We start from the raw sequence: 15,408 nt of genomic DNA on the forward strand, positions 1-15,408 counted from the left end.
TGTATGCTCCATCGGACATTTGTTATCGGATTTTCCGACAACAAATGTTGGAAAGCATGCTTTCAAATTTTCCGACAACAAATGTGTGATGTCGGATTATCCAAACGTGTGTACACGAGTCTGTCGGAAAAAAATCCAAACTACAAGCACACATGCTCAGAAGCAATGCTAACCATAAGACAGCATTAGCAGAAGTTGCCCATAGGGTGGTGCTAAAGAGCGTTGAGTTCTTCCTAAAGATTCATGCCAGACACAGTGCCTGGTATTGTCGAGGATCGAAGCCGGATCTCTGTTCATTGAAGTTGGACGCATGTCGGACTTCAAGTCGCAGGGCAAAGTCGGATCAAAAGTAGTACGACTGTTGTGTCATACCAGTGTGTACCCGGCCTAAAACAAATGCAGCTACCTCATCTAAGGATTGGTAAGCTGCAATATACTACATTTTTGTTTTGGGGTTCATATATACTTTAAGTGGAATATGGGGATTTGTTATTGAAAGGAACTGTATTTTGTAAAATTGATATTTTGTGTACAGAAGCAGCATTGCTCTGTATAAAGTATTTGTTCCTGCTCTGGGATTTGTTCAACAAAACATCTGTCCACTTTGCACAGTGTTTCATTTGGAGTTGTTTATAGGTTATCAATGAATAGCTATCAATTATCCTGCTTTTACACTGAAACACAGAAAATAATATCGTCAACGCATTTCAAGTAGTATGCATGTTATACATATTATTTTATTACCTGTGCCTTAAGAATGCTGGTGATCCAGTCCCACATCTCTGCCTGAGTTGTGCAGCACAGGCACCTACAAAACATGTAAAATATTCACATATTTATATCTATCCATAGTTTCAGCTTTAAAACAAATATGTTTTCATGAATACTTTAACAATCATCATGAGTTGGCACAAGTATGTTAGAATACAGAATACAGTACTTACAATTGCTGTTTATCCAAGTGTATAGTAAAGCCCCACCTGGTGGAGAAACAAGGAACTGCAATCAGCATGAATAAAATGCAATAAACACTGCAAGGCTAATTCAGTAAGGCAGTGCAGAAAATAAAGTTTATTTTAAAGTGAATGTAATTTAAACCTATACAATGATCTTCTCGTATTTTCTCCATTTTAGTCAGTTAAATATACCATGAACACTTTTTAAAGTATATTCCATTAGCCAAAGAAAAAAAAAATATTGATCTTCCAAGAAATTTGAGAACTTCCTGTGCTCTCTGCCTCTGCTGACTGTTATTAGTTCACATCATTCCCAGTTCTCTCAATGGGCTACAGAACACCTCCCATATATGTAATGGAGAATAGGAGAGGTGTTCTGTTGTCCTAAAACACTTTCTGTCAAACGGCGACAACGTTGCCTCTCTATAGAGCGTTGTGACCCTAGGACAGAAATATTTCATTTGCAGAAACACCAGATGGAATTTAACCACTTGACCACTAGGCACGTAAACCCCCTTAATAACCAGACCAATTTTCAGCTTTCGGTGCTCTCACAATTTGAATGACAATTACTCAGTCATACAACACTGTACCCAAATTAAATTTTCGTCCTTTTTTTCACACAAATAGAGCTTTCTTTTGGTGGTATTTAATCACCGTTGGGTTTTATATTTTTTGCGCTATAAAAGAAAAAAGACTGAAAATTCTGTAAAAAAAAATAATTTTTCTTTGTTTCTGTTATAAAATTTGGCAAATTTAGTATTTTTTCTTCATTCTTTTGCATAAATGTGAAAGATGAAGTTACGCCGAGTAAATAGATACCCAACATGTCACCCTTCAAAATTGCACACGCTCGTGGAATGGCGCCAAACTTCGCTACTTAAAAATCCCCATAGACGACGTTGCAGGGTATTGCGGAGTATTGTGGGGTATTGCGGAGTATTGTGGGGTATTGCGGAGTATTGTGGGGTATTGCGGAGTATTGTGGGGTATTACGGAGTATTGTGGGGTATTGCAGGGTATTGCGGAGTATTGCAGGGTATTGCGGAGTATTGCGGGGTATTGCGGAGTATTGCGGGGTATTGTGGGGTATTGCGGAGTATTGCGGGGTATTGCGGGGTATTGCAGAGTATTGTGGGGTATTGTGGGGCATTGCGGAGTATTGCGGGGCATTGCGGAGTATTGCGGGGCATTGCGGAGTATTGCGGGGCATTGCGGAGCATTGCGGAGTATTGCGGGCATTGCAGAGTATTTTGGGGTATTGCAGAGTATTTTGGGGTATTGCACAGTGTGGGGGCATTGCAGAGTGTGGGGGCATTGCAGAGTATATTGGGGTATTGCACAGTGTGGGGGTATTGCAGAGTGTGGGGGCATTGCAGAGTGTGGGGGCATTGCAGAGTGTGGGGGCATTGCAGAGTATGGCTGGTACTGCAGAGTATTGCACAGGGAGGGATTCGATGGCTGGATCTGTGACTACATGTGTCACAGATCCAGCCCGCAGCAGCAGCAGCAGCTGCTGCTGCTGCTTCCGCTCTCTCCCCTCTCCTCTCTCACACTGTACCGTTCGGTACAGAGAGGAGAGGGAGGAACCGGCGTCATCACATGACGCCGGTTTGTTTACTAGTGATCGCTCCGTCATTGGACGGAGCGATCACGTGGTAAATCGCCGCTATCAGCGGCGATTTACCGTGATCCGTGATCAGCCGGGTCCGGAGGACCCGGCGGTCACGGAGACTCCCGTGTGCGCGCCCCACAGGGCGCGCGGGAGCGCGACTCTGGGAGGACGTACATTGACGCCCTCCCAGAGTTAAGCAACCGCCTTGTAGACGTATTTCGTCTATAGGGCGGTTGCTAACTGGTTAAGGAAAAACAGCCTGAAAAGATAATAGAATAATAAAACCACATCAAAGGACCTGTGAACTGCATATATATATTATACACACACACACACACACACACACACAATATTCCACAAAAGTACACCCCTCACATTTTTGTAAATATGTCATTATATCTTTTCATGTGACAACACTGAAGAAATTACACTTTGCTACAATGTAAAGTAGTGAGTGTACAGCTTGTATAACAGTGTAAATTTGCTGTCCCCTCAAAATAACTCAACACATAGCCATTAATGTCTAAACCGCTGGAAACTAAAGTGAGTATACCCCTAAGTGTAAATGTCTAAATTGGGCCCAATTAGTAATTTTCCCTCCCCGGTGTCATGTGACTCGTTAGTGTTAAAGGTCTCAAGTGTGAATGGGGAGCAGGTGTGTTAAATTTGGTGTTATCGCTTTCACTCTCTCATACTGATCACTGGAAGTTTAACATGGCACCTCATAGCATAGAACTCTCTGAGGATCTGAAAAAAGAATTGTTGCTCTACATAAAGATAGCCTATAAGAAGATTGCCAAGACCCTGAAACTGAGCTGCAGCACAGTGGGCAAGATTATACAGCTGTTTAACAGGACAGGTTCCACTCAGAACAGGTCTCCCCATGGTCAACTAAAGTTGAGTACACATGCTCAGCGTCATATCCAGAGGTTGTCTTTGGGAAATAGACATATGAGTGCTGCCAGCATTGCTGCAGAGTTTGAAGGCGTGGGGTCAGCCTGTCAGTGCCCAGACCATATGCTGCACACAGCATCAAATTGGTCTGCATGGCTGTCGTCCCTGAAGGAAGCCTCTTCTTTCACAAGAAAGCCCACAAACAGTTTGCTGAAGACAAGCAGACTAAGGACAGGGATTACTGGAACCATGTCCTGTGGTCTAATGAGACCAAGATAAGCCTATTTGGTTCAGATGGTGTCAAGCGTGTGTGGAAGCAACCAGGTGAGTACAAAGACAAGTGTGTCTTTCCTACAGTTAACCGTGGTGGGAGTGTCATGGTCTGGGGCTGCGTGACTGCCGCCAGCCTTGGGGAGCTACAGTTCATTGAGGGAACCATGAATTCCAACATGTACTAAAACAGAGCATGATCCCCTCCCTTCAGAGACTGGGCCGCAGGGCAGTATCCCAACATGATAACACACCTCCAAGATGATCACTGCCTTGCTAAAGAAACTGAGGGTAAAGGTGATAGAATGCTTGTCTCCAGACCTAAACCCTATTGAGAATCTGTGGGGCATCCTTAAACGGAATGTGGAGGAGCACAAGGTCCCTAACATCCATGTGATGTCGTCATAGAGGAGTGGAAGAGGACTCTAGTGGCAACCTGTGAAGCTCAGGGAAACTCCATGCACAAGAGGGTTAAGGCAGCGCTGGAAAATAATGGTGGCCACACAAAATATTAACACTTTGGGCCCAATTTAGACATTTTCACTTAGGGGTGTACTCACTTTAGTTGCCAGAGGTTTAGACATTAATGGCAGCAAATTTGCACTGTTATACAAGCTGTACACTCACTACTTTACTTTGTAGCAAAGTGTAATTTCTTCAGTGTTGTCACATGAAAAGATATAATTAAATATTTACAAAAACGGGGTGTACTCACTTTTGTGAGATACAATATATATATATATATATATATATATATATATATATATATATATATATATATATATATATATATATATATATATATATATATATATATATACACATACATATATATATATATACATACACATACACAGTATATATGTGTGCATACTTTCTTTCTTTCTGCGTTTAGATACACGTTAACCAATCTTGATTAAAATCTTTATAAGTCAGATTACAGGAAATAGACATGGAATTGACTGTACTAAACTACGGCATTTTGTGTTATCATTTTAATGAAAAAGTCTATAGGAGCCATCACATTTTTTTCTCCTGAAAACGTAGCATAACAAAACAATAAAAACTACTCCCAAACAGTCTCTAAATGATAAAAAATACATAATATATTACATAAAGACACAGTTTTAGATTAGCAAATGTGTGTTGTGCATAAGTACAACAGCTAAGGTGACATGAGGAAGTTTTTAATCTTGAAATACTGTATTTTTCCACATCTAGGCCCAGAATAAAGGCGAAAATCTTGCATCTCCCCAAAACTCAAGGAGGGTTAGGATATCCGAATTTTACAAACTACTATAGGGCAGCGCAAATTTCAACCTTGGCCAAATATCATGCAAAAAAGGAAACACCTCTCTGGGTAGCGATTGAGGCAACCAAGTGTGATCCCATCCCTCCAGCTAACTTACTATGGATTCTTCCCAAGCTACGCGGGAAAATCTGCAATCCAATTATTAAACATTCTCTCTCACTATGGGATAGCTATAAATCCAAGTATTCACTGGTGTCCCCTCTCAACCCACTGCTTTAATTTTATAAAAACCCAACATTTTATCCGGCATGGATCTTCCCTAACACATTCAAGGAATGGGTAAGGAAAGACTGTATATATGTCTATAAATTTTTGGATTCATCGGGTATCATGCCCTTCCCGACAGTATGTAAAAAATACGGTATACCTCAATCAGAATTGTTTCGATACCTCCAAATAAATTTTTTTGTGGAAACACATCTGACCTCTTCGGCTCTGAAAAACCAGATGTCACCTTTTGAAAGTATATGTAAAGATAATCCACATGTAAGAGGTACAATTTTGGTTCTGTACTTGCAGTCACTATCCCACAATAACACAACAAAGCTTCCTTATGTTCAGAAATGGGAGAGTGACCTGGGTATAGAACTTAATACCTCGGATTGGAATCAAATATGGCGAAACACTAAATCGGCTTCCTCGAATATAATAGCATTGGAAGCGGGCTATAAGGTATTAATGAGATGGTACCTGGTGCCAAGCAGAATAGCTAAATATGCACCAAACTGCACCGGACATTGCTATAGGGGTTGCATCACCGAAGGTACATATTTTCATACTTGGTGGACGTGTCCAATAGTACAGAAATTCTGGGATAAGATTTTCAAGATGGTAAATGCGGTGACTAAATTGAGAATACTTCCAGACCCTAAATTGGCACTACTGAATTTAAAGCCCATCAATCTAACACACACGCACTTCAAGCTACTAACACAACTCTTTACGGCTGCCAAACAAACCATAGCAAAAGCTTGGAAAACTCCAATTTTATCAACGACGGAAACAAAAAATAGAATGAATATTGCTATGACGCACGCCAAAATGGAAGCGTTAGAAACGGACACGATCGCCAACTTTGAAAAAATATGGAACCCTTGGATACAATATGCTATACCAGAAAATTTTAATAAAGGTGTAATGATGCCATGGTAGCTTTCCTATACGAAAATAACCGTTGTACATTTCATGCTTTGACGACGGATCCTAGCCCATCCCTGCAGACTTCCTTACCTGACCCCCCCCCCCCCCCCCCATTTTCCTTCCTTTTCTTCGCTTCTTCCTTTTCCTGATCTGATACTGCATAAGGTAGTAGTACCCTCGTGTATCTACCGTTAACTTTGAAAAGGTAGCACATTTTAGAAATTTAAAGTTGATAGGTAGTAAGGTTACATTAAATAAGGACGTATTATCTTTGATATATTATCCACTAGCCACTAGGACAAGTTGTAAGGATTACATATTTGGCTATGTTAACTACTTAAACTCTTCCTGCGATAGTACACAGAACATGGCTAAAATATTCCCGTTTATTGTTGTTTAAGAAAGATGATACTGTTAGTCAATCTTATGTTATAATAACCACCTGATTACTGTAACGAATGTATGCTTCATGTACAATTTATTCTTGCATTTAATAAAGATATTCTTGACAAGGAAATACTGTATTTCTTACATATGACCTATCTCTTGCTTCATATCAATTCATGCCAACACACGTTTTATTATTAGTTTATTCCAACTCTAAATGTAAAGCTTTTGCTATTATTATATGATGCACCACTCATGAGTGATCAATGCATTTTCAATAGTTTAAACAGTTATTCTTTGAATATGTATAAAAGAGAAACCTACGGAGATGGTGGCTTCACTTTCTTTCTAATTCCCATGTAAACCTTGGCAGTTTCAAGAGTCCATTCTCTTTCAGGCTTGGCGCTCTGCAACACAAAATAATATCCACAGTGAATATGATGCTTTAGTTAGGGCTTCAGGGGTGATTAAAGCTCCTCGCTACTGAGAGATTTAAAATATACTGTATGTAACCATGTAAACAAAATCACTAAAATAAAATATAAGCATTAACATCTCGATGTAATTCCAAAAGTCACATTTTGCAGCTTTCTTTAAAATAATGTCTGGTGTCCTCTCTGTTTAGACACTTCATGTTATGGGGTGACAACTTTCTGTCCCGGTCTTCCAATTGTTCTACTGCATTGTCACCTGGCCATTCAGACTTCCAATGGAGACTACAAGGGCCAGATTCACGTAGAATCGTGGCGGCGTAACGTATCCTAGATACGTTACACCGCCGCAATTTTTAATCGCAAGTGCCTGATTCACCAAGCACTTGCGATGAAAACTACGCCCGCGGCCTACTGCGCATGCTCCGTTTCTTAACTCCCGCGGTGCTTTGCGCGCCGTGACGTAATTTTTTTGTACGGCAACGCGCGTAGCGTACTTCCGTATTCCCGGACGGCTTACGCAAACGACATTACATTTTGAATTTCAACGCGGGAACAACAGCCATACTTTAGACAGCAATACACTTGCTGACTAAAGTTAGGGCACCAAAAAAAACGACTAACTTTGCGACGGAAAACTTGACTACGGACGACGTAGCGAACGCGAAAAACCGTCGTGGATCCGCCGTAACTCCTAATTTGCATACCCGACGCTGGTTTACCACGCAAACTCCCCCCAGCGGCGGCCGCGGTACTGCATCCTAAGATCCGACAGTGTAAAACAATTACACCTGTCGGATCTTAGGGATATCTATGCGTAACTGATTCTATGAATCAGTCGCATAGATAGAAACAGAGGGCCAGATTCACGTAGAATCGCGGCGGCGTAACGTATCCTAGATACGTTACACCGCCGCAATTTTTCATCGCAAGTGCCTGATTCACCAAGCACTTGCGATGAAAACTACGCCCGCGGCCTCCGGCGCAAGGCGGGCCAATTTAAATGGGCGTGTGCCATTTAAATTAGGCGCGTTCCCGCGCCGGACCTACTGTGCATGCTCCGTTTCTTAACTCCCGCCGTGCTTTGCGCGCCGTGACGTCATTTTTTTAAACGGCGGCGCGCGAAGCATACTTCCGTATTCCCGGACGGCTTACGCAAACGACGTTAAATTTTGAATTTCGACGCGGGAACGACGGCCATACTTTAGACAGCAATACACTTGCTGACTAAAGTTAGGGCACCAAAAAAAACGACTAACTTTGCGACGGGAAACTTGACTACGGACGACGTAGCGAACGCGAAAAACCGTCGTGGATCCGCCATAACTCCTAATTTGCATACCCGACGCTGGTTTACGACGCAAACTCCCTCCACCGCCGGCCGCGGTACTGCATCCTAAGATCCGACAGTGTAAAACAATTACACATGTCGGATCTTAGGGATATCTATGCGTAACTGATTCTATGAATCAGTCGCATAGATAGAAACAGAGATACAACGGCGTATCAGGAGAAACGTCGTTGTATCTCATTTGTGAATCTGGCCCCAAGTGTCTGTATTCACAAACACTATGCAGGCATGGACTATTGCTGTCACTATCAGGAAACCAATCCTGAGAAATTCCATGCAGCCATCACTGTAATGCATGTAAACAGGAAATTGGTGCAAAGAGGCTGCAGGAGATTGGAAGCACTAGGATGCAATAAAGTATAAAAAGGCAAAAGAAATCTGACATTTTCCTAATTGAATCTTATGTAAAAAAAACTGGAGCAAAAGATTTGCAAACCACAGGTGAAAACATTGGTAAACGAACTCTAGCCGAGTAATCCCGTACTAAAGTGTAACTGACAGAAAAAGTGACATTTTATGAGGCTTAACACTCTCACTACTTCTGTTTTGTTATTAAATTCCTGTTTTGTTATATGGTAATCAAAAATAAAAAGTATGAATGCAAGGAGGAGGAAACAAAAAAAAAGAGGGTATGAAGAAGAGACATGCAGAAAGGATCAAAGGGGTTTTAGATATTAAACCTTTTTTTCTTTAAGCAGAAGAAGTTTTCGATCCTTGATAACAAAATATCTCTCCTGAAATTTGCAGGCCAGCAACTTTGGGGTTTCTTCTCTGCATTTCAGCAAGCCACATTTTGGGCTTTCCCTCTTTGTACCTAAAAGACACATGTATGTTAGCAGTCCCTATGTTTTTAAAATCTTTATAAAGGGTTAAAGATGCATATTCATTAAAAGCAAACATTTAATAACTATGGATTCCTTTAAAGCTTAGTTTGAACCTGTGGTTAGGCTACAGACATCGCTGACCTATGTGGCTGCAGACACTGTGGAGCAATTCATTCTCAGATTCACAGCAGAAGCACTGAAATTCTTCAAGGCTGCTCTCTTGGCAGATCAGCTCATTCTGCATTGGTAGTCAGTGGGAAGAATGTCCCTTACAGTCATGACAAGAATGTCCCCTTTACAGTCAGCTAAAATAGATCACAGGTGTCGGTAACCCGGATACCCTGGATGAAAATAGCTGCTCTAATGAAAACACAGAATAAATGCTTCTGGAGGAGGCAGTAGAGTAAGGTGACCTTTTCAGAGACTGTATTCATTAACTTTAAAGTGGTTGTAAACCCTCACATATATTTATTTAAGTGACTGGCCTCAGCTGATACACAGAGATGAAATAAACCCCCCTAGATAAGTTGTACCTGTCTGTCTGCAGTCTTTACTTCTGTTCAAAGGGCTGAATTATGAAGCTTGTGTGAGAGTTCAGAAAAAAAGGGCACAGGGATCTGGAGTTACACTCTGCAGAGCTTAGTGTGGAGAGCTCTGGGAGCTGATTGGAGGAAAGTGACACACCTTCTTCACACAGCACACAGGAACAGAGCTGAGGCTGTTAATCAGCTGTAGATTCCTCCCCTGTCACCTTTTCCCTTGGTGTCAGGAAAACTTGTCAGAAGTGACTTATGGTGATACAAAAGTGACACTAAGGCCCGTACAGACGACCAAACATGTCTGCTGAAACTGGTCTGCAGGCCAGTTTCAGCAGACATGTTCGGTCGTGTGTAGGCCCGAGCGTGCAGGATTCCAGCAAACCGGGCCTTTTCCCAGCGGACAAATATTCCTGGACTTGTTTTAAAACAGTCCGCTGGAATCCTGCCCGCTCGGACATGTTCGGTCGTCTGTACAGACCTACCGTACATGTCCAAGTGCCCGCCATCCCTCGCATGCGTCGAATGACTTTGACGCATGCGTGGAAGCATTTAACTGGCAGGCCCGCCCACGGACACGCCCCGAGTATTGTTTACGCGCAGCTTTCTGTACGATGGTTAGTACAGCCATCGTACAGAAAGCCCCGGGCAGACATGTACGGTGAAAACGGTCCGGCGGACCGGTTTCATCGTACATGTTTGCTGGTGTGTACACGGCATCAGTGCTCTTAAAGCGGTTGTATACCCGCGATTAATTTTTTTTTCACCTGAAAGGCAAAAGCCATAATGAGCTAGTATGCACTGCAGACTAGCTTATTATGAAATACTTACCTCGGAACGAGGTGAAGAGAACTTACCTGGTCCACGCCGAGCGAGATGTCATCTTGACTCGGCGTGTCTTCCGGGTATCGCCGCTCCAGCGATGTGATTGGCTGGAGAGGCGATGTCATCACTCCTGCGCATGCGGGAGACTTCAAACCGGCAAGGTCCGGCGGCTGCCGGCCCTCTAGCCGAGGATCCCAGCGGCGCATTGCGGGGGGAATATCTCCTAAACCGTACAGGTAGGTAATATAAACCTGTAGGTAAAAGTTACAAAAACCGCTATACAACCAATTAAGACACACTATAGAGCAGGGGTCTCCAAACTCTGGCCCAAGGGCCAGATGTGGCCCTTTGCTAGCCTTTATCCAGCCCTAGGGGCACTATTCCTCCCACTGATATGAGACACTGTTCCTCCCACTGACACCAACAAGGGGGCACTATTTCTTCTACTGATACCAATGATGGAATACTATTCCTCCTACTGATAGGGGAACTACTCCTCCTCCTACTGACCACCAACCCTGAGGCGATATTTTTTCTCACTGATGCTGGGCCCGGGACATTTTCTGCCCCCACTGGCCACAATCCGGCCTCCAAAAGTCTGAAGGACAATAAACTGGCCATTTGTTTGAAAAGTTTGTAGACCCTGCTATAGAGGGATATACTTTGTTCATATTTTATGTCTGAGGTCTACAACCACTTAAAGTGTAGTTTGGACTGATAAATATGAAAACATAATGGTGCTTCTCACCAAAAAAATCATACTCAAGATGAAATTTTGTTTATTCACTGTGATAGCTAAGTAGCATCCCTGTAACCATGGCAGCAGGCAGTTCTCTTCAATATGAATATCTAATTGAATTATAATATTCTACACATCTACAAGCCTTTATTACCTATGGGCCATGGTTACAAAGAGCAGTGTAGGGGCTTTATCTGAGAACTTTCCCATCATCTTGATGTTAATTTGCTATAGAATAGGGTCTCAAAGAAATAGGAACCTGATGTACCCATGTATGAGCCCTGTGCATGTGACAAACACGTCAATGCACAAAGTCTGGAGTGGCCAATGGAAAAGAACGTGAGCAGGATTACAGTTTTAACAAAGAACAGTGACAAATTTGTTTTTAGAGCTTTGACTATGATCCACCTGTGAACAGAGAGATTCCTTCAGCAAATGTTATCTTCTTTACAAGTAGGTAAGCAGAGCTAGGCTCCGCCAGCTTGCACCACTGTAGGGCTTGCTCCAGGACTCTCTCCTTGGGATGTAATGGTCTCTCTGTGGAAAAATAGGAATATAATAAATATCAGAAAAGATTAATTGCTCATTTCAAGGTTATCATTGCAATTTACATAAGATGAAAAGAAGGCGTGGCTTTACAATGACCACGTTCAAAGGGATTTTAGATGGGCAAAAGATGTGTTCCTTCACAGGTGCTTCTGCAGGCAATTGCCAGGCCTACACAACATCACGCTGACAAGAAGACACGTCATTAATCCTGTCTAAACTCTGAGGCCTCGTACACACGACAGAGTTTCTCGGCAGAATTCACCGAGAAACTCGGTCAAAACCCGGATTCTGCCGAGAAACTCTGTCGTCTGTACAGTTTTGGCTCGATGGAGCCGCCGAGGAACTCGACGAGAAAATAGAGAACATGTTCTCTATTTTCTCGTTGTTCTATGGGAGAAGGCGGCCCGCCGAGCTCCTCGGCGGCTTCATCCCAAAACTCGACGAGGAACTCGACGTGCCAAGCACGTCGAGTTCCTCTGTCGTGTGTACGGGGCCTTACACTTGACATTTAGCCCTTGTTCACACTGAACACAGCTTTGACATCTGAATGATGACATGATTTCCAAGCCGCATTTCAGTCCGACTTTGGGGAAGACTTGAAAGACATCTGTGCGGGTTCATGCATAGATGTCTATTGAAATCGTCCCCGAAGTCGCCAAAAGTAGTACAGGAACTACTTTTGGAAATCGGTGCGGTGCCGTAAAGTCGTACGGATTGGGACGCTTCTATTGCTGGCAATAGGTTCCGGCTTGACATGCATTTTGACCTGTCAAATCACAGGTCAAATTGCGCCGATGTGAAAGGGGACTTAGTCATCCCTTAAAATGAGCCCTGAACACCGAATCCCCCCTAAACACCTCACACCCCTAAAACAACCCTACAAATACCTAATACATCCAACCATAACACGTAAAGCCCTAGTAAACTTTTAACTGCTTCTCATCCCAGCCATAATAATATGATGGCCACAAGGTGGCTCTGCCATCCCGGGCGGCCGTCATATGACGTCCTCGGCTTCCCGGCCGCTAGGGGGCTCACATGCCCGCCACGTCACTCGGGAGCCGATGCGCATACCTGGAGACCATGATGTCCGCCAGGCACCCGTGATTGCCGGTCACAGAGCAGGGATGTGGATCTGTGTGTGTAAATACACAGATCCACATCCTGTCAGGGGAGAGGGACCAATGATGTGTTCCTTGTATATAGAGACACCGATCGGTCTTCTCCCCCAGCCAGTCCCCTGCCCCCACAGTTAGAATCACTCCCTAGGTAACACATTTAACCCTTTTGATCGCCCCCTAGTGTTAACCCCTTCCCTGCCAGTGACATTTATACAGTAATCAGTGCATTTTTAAAGTACTGATCGCTGTATTAATGACAATGGTCCCAAAATAGTGTCAAAAGTGTTCGATATGTCCGCTGCAATATCACAGTCCCGATAAATCAACGCCATTATTAGTAAAAAAATAATAATGAAAATGCCATAAATCTATCACCTATTTTGTAGACGCTATAACTTTTGCGCAAACCAATCTATATACGCTTACTACAACTTTTTTTTACCAAAAAATACATAGAAGAATACATATCGGCCTAAACTGAGGGAAAAAATATAAAAAAATAAAATAAAATTGGGATATTTATTATAGCAAAAAGTAAAAAATATTGGCCTGGATTCACGTAGCACTTACGTCGACGTATCTTGAGATACGCCACGTAAGTGTAAATGTGTGCCGTCGTATCTGTGCGCTGTGCTCACAGAACTAGATACGCCTGAAAATAGGCTTCCTACAACCGACGTAAGTTTCCTACGCCGTCGTATCGTGGGCGCATATTTACACTGGCCGCAAGGGGCACTCCCATTGATTTAAGATTTGAATATGCAAATGAGTGAGATACGCCGTTTCACAAACGTACTTGCGCCCGGCGCATTAATATATACGCGGTTTACGTAGGTAGTACGCCCGACGTAAAGTTATTCGCCATCTATGAGGCGCATCAAGGTATGGACCAGGGAACAGCCGTCGTATTTTACGTCGTTTACGTAGTAGTACGTGAATAAGGATGGGCGTAGGTTACGTTCAAGACGTAGGCAGTGATTCGACGTATCTTAGGCGTACGTTCCGACGTGATTCTGAGCATGTGCACTGGGATGCGTCCACGGGACGGTGCATTCGCCGTACGTTAATCGTATCTTTATGACGCTCAGTCCATCATTTACATGGGGTCACGCCTCATTATCATGGCTCACGCCCACTGCCACTTACGGCGAGTTACGCCGAGGGAACCCAGCGTAGATTTGGGAGCAAGTGCTTCGTGAATACTGTGCTCACTGCTCTGCGCTAAGTCGGCGTATCGTATATTCGATACACTACGCCGGCATAACTATGCGCCGATGTCTGTGAATCCGGGCCATTGTGTTTTTTTCAAAATTGTCGTTTTTTTTTGTTTATAGCGCAAAAAATAAAAACCGCAGAGGTGATCAAATTCCACCAAAAGAAAGCTCTATTTGTGGGGGAAAAATGACCGCGCAATTGTCATTCAAAATGTTACATCGCTGAAAACTGAAAATTGGCTTGGGCAGGAAGGAGGTGAAAATGCCCTGTATTGAAGTGGTTTTTAAAAGGTAGGTTCTCAGTGAGAATAAAACTAACACAGCTAGCTGCAATACTTGCCTTCAAACAAGAGCTATCCCTAGCAGTACTTTTTCTCTGTCTCTAGCTTTTCAGGTTGAATGATGCCCAGCATCAACTTCTGTGAGCTCAAGCCATCAAGGACAGAAAGGACTATGCATAACCTGTTCAGTAACAATCTTGACCACGTTTTATTATCAGCGGTTCTTAAACAATACCTATAAATTCTTCACCACCTTTGCTTACCCAGTTCACCATTTTCGAAAACTTCAAAGGTCAACCAGATGTCTGTGCTGGCTGGAATATTCCTCATATCTAAAACCTGATTGGTTAGTTCTTCTGCAGTCATCACAGGAGAGACCTAGAAGAGACTTACGTTAATTTTGAACCTTTTAAATGTTTATATTAGAAGTTACATACTCAATTTGTTATTTTACGGTCTTTAGCAGTGGTTGTTTGGCATGGGTGTCCCTTAAGGTGATTCTAAAGTATATATATCTTTTTAATAACAAACATGTTATACACACAAAACCACTGCACAGAGAAGCCCCGATCCTCCTCCTCTGGGGTTCGCCTTTGGTGTTCCTAGCTCCTCCCCCAGAGCAAGCTGCGGCAAGTATGGCTCAGCTTGGTCCCACCCCCTGCTCCCTTTTCATTGGATTTGATTGACAGCAGCATGAGTCAATGGCTCCTGCTGCTCTCACTAAGTCCAGTGAGGAGGGAGAGAGAGCTGGCTGCTGCTCCCTTGCTCAATGCTGTGTCCAGATTGGGCTCAGGTAAGTACCTGCATTATGCAATGCATTACACTAAAAAACATTTAGCCTTTACAACCACTTCAAGGTGGTTACACACTGTTACATAGTTAGTCTGGTTGAACAAAGTGCATCCAGTTCAACCAATAGAAAGGGGGAACAAATGTACAGTCCTATAGACACAACCCCATACC

At 43.0% G+C, this 15,408-nt stretch overlaps 1 protein-coding gene across 4 annotated transcripts in view; it reads right to left on the minus strand.

Moving 5' to 3' along the window:
* ARAP3 (ArfGAP with RhoGAP domain, ankyrin repeat and PH domain 3) overlaps positions 1-15,408 on the minus strand; it is a 259,199-nt gene that overhangs the window by 14,321 nt on the left and 229,470 nt on the right. For all 4 annotated transcript variants that reach the window (XM_040344956.1, XM_040344957.1, XM_040344954.1 and 1 more), the window contains exons 26-31: positions 14,709-14,823; positions 11,689-11,817; positions 9,037-9,170; positions 6,899-6,981; positions 945-980; positions 745-808 (exon numbers count right to left, since the gene is read on the minus strand). In XM_040344956.1, the coding sequence (XP_040200890.1) occupies positions 745-808; positions 945-980; positions 6,899-6,981; positions 9,037-9,170; positions 11,689-11,817; positions 14,709-14,823 (561 nt within the window). The remainder of the gene's footprint in view (positions 1-744; positions 809-944; positions 981-6,898; positions 6,982-9,036; positions 9,171-11,688; positions 11,818-14,708; positions 14,824-15,408) is intronic.

This window comes from Rana temporaria, chromosome 3 (assembly GCF_905171775.1).
Source record: "Rana temporaria chromosome 3, aRanTem1.1, whole genome shotgun sequence".
Classification (NCBI taxonomy): Eukaryota; Metazoa; Chordata; class Amphibia; order Anura; family Ranidae; genus Rana; species Rana temporaria.